Source organism: Polypterus senegalus, chromosome 18 (assembly GCF_016835505.1).
Source record: "Polypterus senegalus isolate Bchr_013 chromosome 18, ASM1683550v1, whole genome shotgun sequence".
NCBI classification, from domain to species: Eukaryota; Metazoa; Chordata; class Cladistia; order Polypteriformes; family Polypteridae; genus Polypterus; species Polypterus senegalus.
This window is the reverse complement of record NC_053171.1, coordinates 38713446-38725552: the sequence shown is the minus strand read 5'-3', so window position 1 is coordinate 38725552 and position 12107 is coordinate 38713446. Positions and strand designations below refer to the sequence as shown.

The window sequence follows — 12107 nt, the reverse complement described above, 5'->3', positions numbered from 1 at the left end:
GCCTAAGAAAAATGTGCATGATTGTGCATTAGAATGCTATGCTAATTCAAATATTACTTAATTTTTATAGACACAAATACATCCATTTTAGTACTATAGACTTTATTTTAAAACACTCAACTTGTCTATGCAAGTAGTTCCTACATTTTATCCTTTTAAAATAATAGACAGCCAAAATAAATAATTAGTCAAACTATGCCATGTTACTGCACATCTAAAAAATAAACTGCACATAAGAAAAAAACTTATTTTCTTTAACATTAGAAATATATACTTATATTTTTGGCAAATTCAGTGCAATCATTAATTTTCCAAACCTGCTTAGTTCAATAGTTTCTTGCTTGTAGGCAGCAATAAACCCTGGACAATGCACCAGTCCACTGTAAGTCATATTCACAAGCCCATATTCACTATCATCAAGCCAAATTAGACTCATGAATCAGCCTAAACTGCACTCATTAAACTGCACTTAAACTGTGCTGTAACCAGCAGGAGAATGCTCCAGTCAAGTGAAGTCATCAGTGAAGTCCCTCAGGGGTCTGTCTTGGGACCATTACTTTTTCCGATTAATGACATAGATTTTGGTATAGTTAGCAAACTTGTGAAATTTGCAGATGATAACAAAATTGGTGGTTTGGCAGATACTGAGGAGAAAGCAAAAACAATTCAAGCAGACTTGGACAAGTTTCAAAACTGGGCGAACACCTGGGAAATGATGTTTATCATTGAAAAGTGAAAAGTGCAAAGATTTAGGGATTTATACTGGCACACTGTTTTAATCATCTAAGCAATGTGCAAAAGTTATTAAAAAGGCAAATAAAATGTTTGGTTATATCGTAAAATCTGTTAAATATAAATCAAGGGATGTTATGCTCCATGAGACCATATCTGGAGTATTGTGTGCAGCTTTGGTCACCACACTGCAAGAAAGACATAGCAGCAGTTGAAGTTGTGCAGTGGAGAGAAACAAGGTGCATTATTCTTAATGTACTACTCTGACAGAGAATGAAACCTGTTTAGTCTCGAGCGGAAAAGACTATATGGGAACCTAATCCTGATCTTCAAAATTCTAAAAAGCATTGGTAAAGTAGATTGAGAAGAATTCTTTCAACATAACAGTAAATAATGTACTCAAGGACTCCAGTGGAAATTATGGGAAAGTGCATTTAGGAATGAAGCCAGGAAGCACTTCTCTACTCATAGACTTGTGGGAATCTGTAGCAAACTAGTGAGACATACAGTTCACAGAAGCCTTGACAATCTCTAAGAAGAATCGAGATGAGATACTGGAACAGGTTAGGTATTAGGTAAACAAATGAGCTTGATGAATTTAATGGTTTCCTCTTCTATGTTAAATTTCTTATGGAAGAATGTGCAAATTCAGTAATGCAAACTGTATAGTAATTATAATATTGCTGGGTATTGGAAAATCATAACATTAAAGGATTTCTAAAAACAAATTGTACAGTATGCAATGAAATGATATTATTGTCAGTTTACTTCTACAATTTCACATATCATTTTTATTTAACATGAACTGAATTTTTCCTGAACCCGGATAGCACCTTGATAGAAGGCTGGCCCACTTTATTGACCTAGATGACTAATCACTTTCTGTGAAACAACAAAGCTCCTATATGAAGTATCTCAAGTATTTATTATGCAGCTAGTTAATTGGTAAAGAATCATCATGAAACAAGTAGTCTGTAATGCTATGCTTGTCAAAATAATTTGGGTATTCTTCGTGTGCACAGTTAAATCAAACACATTAAATCCCTCAAGCCTAATACTGCCCATCTCTTACTGCCTTCAGAGAAGCTACAGAATGGTCTACATTTACTGAATAAAGTAATCTTGATGTTTTACTGAAGTTTCTGACACAATTCGTTGCTCACCAGAAATAGGTGGAGAGTTATCAAAGCTTTTAAATGACTCTGTTAAGTATATTCCATATATCACTGGTCTGCTCTAATGACTTGAATAACTGCCACATAGTGAGGACTCAACTTACTGTAAATATAAAAATAATCATTTTGTTGCTATCCTAATTTCAAACAAACGAACTTCAATGCAAAATAAAGAAAATTCAGAATTTATTACTGAGCTCAGATTGGCAGTAAAAACAATAGTAGTAGTATGTAGTGTCAGAATTAGATTTTTCACTATTAAAATTTAGTGACTTCTGTTCCATTCACTCTTACAACATCCAAACTTAACCATGTATGGTTAGACAATGTTACAGAAAAACAAGCTTACAAAGAAACAAGTAGGCAAGTCTTTGCTTTCACCTTTTATGATCCCTAAATTACTAACACTAAAATACCTCTTCTTTGACAACTGATTTTAACATTAAATACATTAAAGAAGCAAACAAATATAAATACTGTTTGAAAGCTGCAAAATACACAGATATTTTGTACTTTATAGTAGTCATTTGTTTTAAACAGTATGGAACTTTATAGAACTAATTCAATGGCACTTTGCTTGTAGAAAATTATTACTTTATTGAAGAAAGAAGGATTAAGTGACTCACTATAGAAATAACAGACAGGGACTACATTTTCAGCCTTTTGGTTTAAAGTTCACAGCCTTTGGGGGGTGGTCACATTGCCCAATCACAATTGCAGTAACCTGAATGTATAACATACAAACTATGCTATATATTGTTTTTTATATACAACACCGTTATCTCCCCATTTCCAATAAATAAGTTAATCTCTATAATGTTTTTACCAAGAGCTGAACATGTATTGATAAAAATGTAAAATTCACAGACCAAGAAGATACTGCATGTATGTGAAACAAGGTATTTTTGGGTAACGGGGATAGTTTACAACAGTAGATGTGTTTAACACAGCTGTGCATAAAAACTTATTTCTCCCATATATATTATTAAATGTAAAGATATATGGATAATACATATGACTCATGTAATCAGAATGCTTCAGAGTGGTCTAAATGTATATTTTATGTGATAGCATAAAGGAGTTATTTGCCATCTAAAGAGGCTGGCAATAATAAACATTTCTTAAAATCTATATTGCGTGTAGCCCATTTTGATGTTTAATCTGCACATTTCATGGTATAGTTGTTTATTTAGTTAACTGTATATAAAATATGTTTTGATGACGTGTGCAAAAAGTCACATGCATGACACATAATAACACTCACAAGTGAACAATGTGCTCTCTTTTTTAATCCAGACATAATAGCATTACTTTGCCAACAGATGGTTCAGTAGCAGTATTACACATTTCACTGCTTTGGCAATGAGGTCACACACAGAGGTACCATCTAGTGACAACAATCAAAACTGCAGCATTTGTGAATCTATAGTTGCTCTAAACATTATGTGCCTCCTTTCAGAAGATTACTCCACTGTGAGTTGTGACATAATGAGTAACAACTTACTTTTCAGAGTGCTTAACTTTTATGTTTTTATTTTATACTTGTATACTTATGCAGCCTGACTCAACTGATATACAGTATGCCTACGTACAGAATTTACACATATAAATATTCTGTGTGCTTTTACATATGAATCTTGCAAAGTGACAAATGGCTCATTTAGCAGATTGTCTCAAATAAATTCTGAGGTGCTTGGCAAAATCTGTGCATGAGTAGTAATTAACAAGAGAAGCATACAGCCTGTTGTGTTTTCTCAACTGAAGCTTAGAGAAATGTCATAGATGTGTGTGCCCTAGGGATTCTCACTTCACAATTTGTCCTTCTGTTTATGTTTTTGGGTCAGTGGTGATCTACTTCTTAATAATCAGGTCTCTAAACCTGTCTTTGCTGATGTAGCTCAGTAGAATTTCTTGGTATGAGGGGGTTACACTGATTTTATCACTGTAATCTCCTTATGGGATAAGACATCCCCTTGCATCTGTTTGCAGCCTGTCCTGGTTTTATCAAAGCTGGCAGGCACCAATTCTATAACTCTGTTGCCCATTCTCTAAAAAATGTTGTTTAAAGCAAATATAAAGGAAAGATAAGTTTTCGCAGGTGTACTAGATGCAAATTTAGTGTTTATAAGCCAAAATCCAATGAACATACTGTATGAATTAGATAATTTTTGTTTCTGCCTTTCATAAATAATTTATTCAGTCTAGTTAATGCTGTATGCTTACAACAATTTAAGAAATTGCAGATATTTTAAGGTTTTGTTTATGACATAGTTATATAAGAAATCTTAATCCAAGTTTTCAAAATTGACAAAGGCATTGGTAAGGTATATACAAATAATTGACTTGTTAACATTGTTGGAATTAAAAGGATGTACATTGAAAGGAACTTGTTACACTAAGAGGTGGGCAGATCTAGAACTAACTATATAACCCTGTAGTAGAAGTGTAACTAGTGTAACATTTTCTATATTGAATTTTCGCTCTACTATGTAGTTAGCTAACTTTTAAATTTATAGCATCTCAAAACTAATAATTCCACACTGTGTGGAACATGCTACAGCAGTTGACATCTCATGATACAAATAAAAAAAAAAACACTTATAGTTTGATTTTATGTAGATAAACAAACTTTTGAAGGTGTAAAGTCATAATTTCTTGGCATCCTGAACAAAAAAAAAAACACAGATGAAGGTGTATTATAGTAAGATTAAAAAGAAGCTAATTTCACAGTAAGATTAAAAAGAAGCTAAATTTGTTAACATTTATTAAACACATATATACAGTATACGGTATATATGCATGCTATAGATGCCCAGTATATTACACTGTAGATCTAAAACCTACTCAGGAAAGCAAAGAAAATGTATTTATGGTGAAAGTTTATTTTTTCAATTATTTCATTATCCTGAAGTCAATTATGCTGCAATCACATATAAAAGACTGTGCTTATTTCTGTCACTAGCATACAATCTTTTGCAAACATTCTATGAAATATATCACATTCAAACAAAATCATGTAACATTATTAAATCAATATTATCCTCCCTGTGATGCCAAAATTCATCGTCTTTATTTTGAGTGAATTAGATTCTCCACTGCATGCCTATTTGTGTCTTTTGATAATTACAATTCTGTTCTGCATCTGCACATATTCACTGGCAGAATCTCGAAGTAAAAAAGAGGATTTGAAGAGAAACATTAATGTTTTTCCTCCTACTTCATGAAGAGTACTGGGCTCTAGTCGCATTTTACAATACATATTTGTTTATTATACTTGGCATATTAAAATATCTTACCTTTCCAAAAAATTATCAATATAAGTAGTATTAATTAGCAAATGCAGAAATGTGTTATAAATGAACATGTTGTCTAAGCATGCGTATAACCCTTGAAGGATCTATCAGACATCTTTAGGATTCATTCTACAGTATTTTGCACTTAATTTTGAATTAATACCATTATATGAGTATGTAAAAGATGTTTTTAGGAGAAATGGCTCAGATGGCATAATTCTTTTCTTTTTTAATGGAAGTTTAACTGATTAAATACAAAATGATTGATTATTGTAGTCTATTATACAGTAATCTTCTTTTAATGTCATAAATCAGAGATTAAATATTGACTTAATTGGGCTGAATAATAAAACTGCATTGAAAAATGAAAGTTTTTTTGCGTCAGAGGATGTCAATCTGACCTGGAAATCTAAACAATATGTTAAATTAATCTAAAGTTTAGTGGTAATTTACATACTAGGTGGTGTACTGCTTTGCAATTATTTGGATAAAAGGTTTTAAAATAAAATAAACAATAATACATCTTAAGATGAATAAAATGCATTCAAATGCTTCAAAGAGAATGAACTGCACTGTAAAATGATAAGTACTTAAAAAAACAACTGCCTTTTAAAACTAAATTAATTTAGAACTTGACAATATCTGCTTTATATATAACTACTGAAAATCTATAATTATAATATGCAAAAAGAAAAGGAAGGACATTATTCAGGATTTAAATGTGGAGTTCAAAGAACCTGGTGAATATATGCTGGACCACAGTTTCAGAGAATTAACCCTAAAATGTTTAGTGAATGCCCATGTATGTCAACATTATTTAATGGTGAAATGAAAGAGGAGAATCTTACATTATTGTGTCAGTTTAAAAAATGTAGAGCTCAAAAGTTAATCTAAGCTGGTTTGGGGGAAGCTTAATGACTAGAGTATTATTATAAAAAGTACTCATGATGTATTTTATCAAGTTACTGTGCTATTTTGCTCTTCAAAACTTTGGAGATTGGCATGCCTCTCTTATTTTACGTTTTTGCATGTGTTTTTATTATAGTAAGTTACTGCAGGACTTTGAAGGTGGGATTCGGTTGTGCCTATCCTGAAGACTTTAAGCCTGTCAAGAACACATTAATACTACTTCTGGTTTATTTGGAGAAAAGAGGTTGGTGTTTCAAAAAATCTTGTATAGGTCTGATACATGTCACACTAGATAATATTGAAAACATACACTCTGCTCATTTTCAAACACTACAGAAATATTTTTGAAGTTTCTATATTCCCATGCATATGCATATATGTATATATTAATAAATATTTAGAAATATGTTTGTTAAGCATATATTCATCACTATTATTCTTTATACTGCTGTGTCTTACTTCATGAAACCACAATGCATCGGTAACATTCTGACAAGAGCATACTTAAGAGAATGAGCTACATGATTATATTGTAATAGTAAAGTGATGGAGAGAAGGAGAAAATATTCAGTAGTTGTCACTGGTGTGAAATTCGCGCAGAGAGGAGACCTCCCCTTCACTTGCACATCCTCTCTTCAGAGCCATTGGAAGCGAAATCAGGTTGCTAGATTCAGTGTGCAGAGTACAGCCATCTTAGTCAGTCCAACTAAAGGGCAACAAAACCCCCAGCCCCTTCTCACAGTGACTGGTCAGACTTCTGACTTTGAGGGAATCATCTTTACGCAGAAGGCTCTCCATTTAAACCTCACTACAATAGTTTACTTGTTGTATTTTCCTTTGTGAATGAATTAATGCTTACTGCTTTATCCCTAAGCCATGCTTCTACTTTCATTATCTTTACAAAATTAGTAAAGCAATTTATACAGTATCTTTATACAGTACAGTATATGTTTCTTTTAGACAAGGTATCACTGCACTAATGTCATAAAGGCACGCTTCTAGAACAATTTACAGAATAGATAGTAGCTTACCAGAAGACATAATGTGAGGTTGCACACAAATGTCACTCGCCAATAATTCTACACATTAATAAATGATACTCACAAAGGTGAAAAAAATACTTCTTGCAACAGTTAACAGGCTTTATTGGCTTTATAAGAACATCCACTTTCAGCCATTACAAATAAAAATATAAATAAATACAAAATAATAGGCAAAACTCTTACCCGGGATATGTTTGGCCCATCCAATGATAACTACCAGCTCTCTGTCTGCCAAATCACACAGGGTGGTTAATGCCTTTATATCGCTCTCTGGTACTGTGGGGTCAGGCATTGCGTAGATTTTTTCTGGTTCAGCCACCAATAGATGAGAGATAATCTTAGTCACTAGTGAAAAAATACACAAAGCCAGTTTTCAAGCATGGAGACACTTCTGAAATTTGATTAATATAAAATGTTTTCTGCTTCTCTATTTACATTTCCCTTCTTTCAAAAAGGCTATTAACACAACTGTTGAACATTTCCATATTGCATTAACAATATGTCAAAAAAGTATAGAGGCTATATATGATAATTAATGGTTAGATTACATTGATGTTATTTTTAAAAATAAATGCAGTAACTTGTAGTCACTAAAAAATAAAATTTAGCAAATTACAGTAAAAGGTTTACAGAGATGTTGAAACTGTAAAAAATATATGATTGCAGGCAGGAGACACGCACTACACTTACTGTTGTTGTTCCAAAAATCTGTTTGGACAACACTTAAGGCTTGCATTTAGTGCAAGGAACAAAACTGCTCTACATGGGAAGACATGCCATCACAAGGCACCTTCATACAGAGACGTATAAGCAGTCACACACACAGGGCCAATTTAGGGTATTAAATCATGTTAACCTGCTTTTCTTTGGGATGAGGGAAGAAAGTAGAAAGAAACATATGCATATGCAGGGATAACCTGTGAACACCACACAGGCTGTGATCATGCAGGCATTCAAAGATAATTTATTGGAGTTGTGAGGCAGCAGCTGTAACTACTGTGATGCCAAATCATGATTCTATACATCAATAATGCTGAATCATCTTAGGCTTTATTTAACTGTTTTTAGTATATAATCTTTTTCATAAATAAATATGTGAAATTGTCACACCACTCCTTATTAGTGGCATCTTTAAAGATATAGTTGTTTAGAAAGTCACCTATCTGCAGTGAGGATTTGATTAGACACGTGCGCCACCATCAAAATTTAACTAACAAAAAGAAATCAGGTAAAGTTTTAAAAACAGATTTGCTTAAAGAAAAAAACATAAAATAATACAAGTGATAAAAACAGCAACATTTAATAAGTTTGTTTAAATGTACAAAAATTCTGTAAAGTCTAACAGTAATTATAGCTTAAATGTAATATGCATTTAATGTTACTAATTTATGACCATTAAATGTGCCAGTAAATTGACCAAAGTTTTTTGAACAAAGGAATAAAGTAAGAATATTACGTGGTTTTTTTGCTGGGGGTGGCAGTGTTAGTCCCAGGTAAGCACTGTTTTCTGTATCCATTCTCCTCTTGTATTTTTGTCTGCCTCCTCGAACACGATCTAGGCGAACACCTAATGAAAAGATAAAAATATGCTATTGCATGAAGTGAAATCTGTTAAAGGTCACAGTATGTAAATATGACATCACAAAACCCAATGTGTAAATTTTCTTGACATCAGGTCTTTACACACACGTGAAATTAAGAAAAATATTAATAAGCTATTGGTGATTTAGGTATCTGAGGACTTCTTTTAAGTCTCAGGATATAGCCCGACTTTCTTACCCATCCTTCAATTACCAAACTTGCTTAATTCAGTTCATTGTTATAAATGTCTAGAACTTCCTGAGTGGCAAAGGATGCAAAAAAGGAGCAAGCTCTTGATAGCAGGCTAATCCATTCTGAGAAACAGTCCTTCATACAACATCACAATGCCAATTAATTAAAGTTCTGCAATGAATTTAACATGGCAATTCTTGGCTATTTGAAAGAAAAAAAATATTAGCCAGACAAACACCCATGTACATAGGGTGAACACACAAACTTCATGCTGATAGTGATTGACTTGAATAAACAACCAGTGCATAGAGGCAGCAGTATTGACCACTGTGCTGTCATTATACCGATTATTTTACAGACACATTTGCTATATGAAACAAAATAGGCATCACAAAGTTATTATTTATTAATATTGTGTACAAAGTACAAAGAGCTGTAAATCTTTATGCATAAACTCCTTTTTCACTCTTGACATACTGCCTGTGCCATTTACATAAACCGGAATCATTTTGAAAAGAATATGACACTTTTTTTTCCAAAAGATGTTTAGTAATTAATAATACATTAACCTAATTTCAAATTTTGACTTAAAGAGTTGCAATCACACCTCAGAAGCACACTGTAAAATAACTGCATTTTCCAATCCATCCATTCATTATTACATTCTTTTAATCCAGTTCATATTCATGGCAGCTGGGACTTATTTAAGGAGCAAGGTACATGGCAGGAACCATCTCTGGAAAGGGTGCCAATCCACTTGCAGACACCTTTATGAGGCCAATACAGAACTGGCAATGAATCTAACACATACCTGTACTTGAAGAAACTAGGACAAAACCACACATAAACACTCAAGCAATGATCAGTGGAGAATGGGATTTGAACCCAAGACTCTGGAGCTGTAAGCTAATCATTGCGACACCATGCCAACCCAGATTAGTTATCAGGATCACTAATACTAAACCTATAAAAATGTTAGATATTATCAGATAAAACATAACTGGCCTAAAAATTGCCTAATTTGTTACATTGCACATTACTGAATGACTTGGATTTGTAATCATTTCAGATCTTGTCATTCACTTCTTACTTCAGTCTACTTTGAACAGTAAACACCACATTAATGCAACTGATATTAAAAGCATTTACATGTAAAATACACACTGATTAAGTAATAAATATCTACAACAGTCAAAACCACTCAATACTTTCAGAAAGGTTCAAATAAATACACAGTTAAAAAGATACAATTTTAGAACAAGAAAAAAGGGTACACTTATTACCAATAAAAGAATGGGACTTAATGTACATGACTGTGTATTTGTCATATATTTACTCTCGTGATTTTTCATCTCATGGCAAGAACGGGGGCAGAGTTTATATTTCAGATGTGAGCAAAGTTTCTCAAGCTTGTCCAGCTTGTCCAGCTTCAATTATTATAGTGAAGATACCCATTTTTATTTTATTCACGCAGTCTCATTTAGATAAGGTACTGTTTAAAAGGTGATCTTTTCAGATTTCAAAATGTTAGGTTATTAGAGAGAGGATCATTCATTTGAAATGATTCGCTAATGGGAGTGAATCATTAAATATTAACAACCCATGAAGGTCTTGGCAGTGACGTGGCAGACCAAGCACAACCTGACATCCTCAAGACTAGTGTTTTGGTGAAGGACCACTGTCTTTCAAAACCTCAGTTTTATATTACTTCAAACAAAGACACTTGTAAGTGTTCTTTAAACACAGATGCTGCAGCTAGCCAAAGATGTGTAAAAGCAATGATTTCTAAAGAAAAACATGTTTACTATAAAAGCTTTTCAACATACTGCAAACTGCAATACTTTATTTTATGAAGTCTGCCATCCACAGTGAGAAAGGCAAATGTTCTTTTAAATGATTATAAAGCTGTGTGTTAATCTTAATGAACAGTACTAATATATATATATATATATATATATATATATATATATATATATATATATATATATATATATATATATATATATATATATACACACACACACACACTCCTAAGGTATACTATTTTACCAGTAAAGACTGTAACCAGTCCAGCTATGGAGTAAGTCACATATGTGGACTTTTTGAAAGGTATAGAATAAAAAATGGCAAAACAATATTAGCATTCAAATTCATTAGTATTTGCAAAGTTAATGGTTGATATGTTCTGAGGTGGGTTCAGGCTTTAAACAGAATATATTTCTTTGGGTCAGCAGTAAAATTTTGAAAAGGCAAAATGCAATGAAAATATTGAAAATTTAAAATATTTTGTTCTAAAATTATGTTCTCATTTACATATAAAAGGACTATAGATTAGCATTAATGAGAAAAGGTCAAGTAGGCTTGTGCTGAATTAGAGCTTGTTGGGCTAAATGGCCTGTTCTTGTGACAATTGTTCTTATATTGTAATGTTCTAATATTTTTTGTTCGGTTAGGGGAAAATGTACCATACACCTATTGAAGATAAAGCTATTGAGACATTCAAAGTAGTGCTGCTGAGCACACCTTTAGTAGGAGCAGTGCTTGTAAACATCTTTATCATAAAGGTCAAAAACAACATGGACACATAATTCTGCAATAATATGATAATATTAAATACAAGAAACTCTTTGAAATGTGAAATGTTCTTAAAAAAATCAACCAAATCTGTAATTAACAAGACTTAGTAGACAATTGATGTAGGAATAGGTAAACGCTTTGGTCTGAATGCAATTCACACATTTTTAACACATTAAAAGGCACTAACCAATTACTGTGGTCACACTAGTATGTGTTTATTGTACATGCTATATGGTATTTTTGCTTTTTATGGTGTTTTGTTTTGTGTTTTTTATATTTACCCAAAAAAGTACAATTTAACAGATCAAAACAAACAGATTTCTAATGGGAAAAAAACAATTGACTAACTCAAAAAAAAACACTTGAAATTTTATTAAAAACAAAACTCTGTATTTATTGTTTAATATTGTAAAGATCTGGGTGCCTTTGCAGTCAAACCCGCTATCATCTTCTTTGGCCGCTCTGCAATGTAACTCTGATGTTTTGTGGCTCCATGTACTCCTGGCTGCCTCGCCCTGAGACTGTGAATAGACATCACCGCCTCACACTGCTCACCTGGGGCCAGTAGCATCACCATCTCAATTCAATTCAATTCAGCTTATTTT

The 12107-nt window shown here is 32.6% G+C and overlaps 1 protein-coding gene across 2 annotated transcripts in view; it reads right to left on the bottom strand.

The window, feature by feature from the left end:
- esrrb (estrogen-related receptor beta) overlaps nt 1-12107 on the bottom strand; it is a 135015-nt gene that overhangs the window by 17805 nt on the left and 105103 nt on the right. For both annotated transcript variants that reach the window (XM_039741456.1, XM_039741455.1), the window contains exons 4-5: nt 8609-8719; nt 7336-7497 (exon numbers count right to left, since the gene is read on the bottom strand). In XM_039741456.1, coding sequence (XP_039597390.1) covers nt 7336-7497; nt 8609-8719 — 273 coding nt within the window. The remainder of the gene's footprint in view (nt 1-7335; nt 7498-8608; nt 8720-12107) is intronic.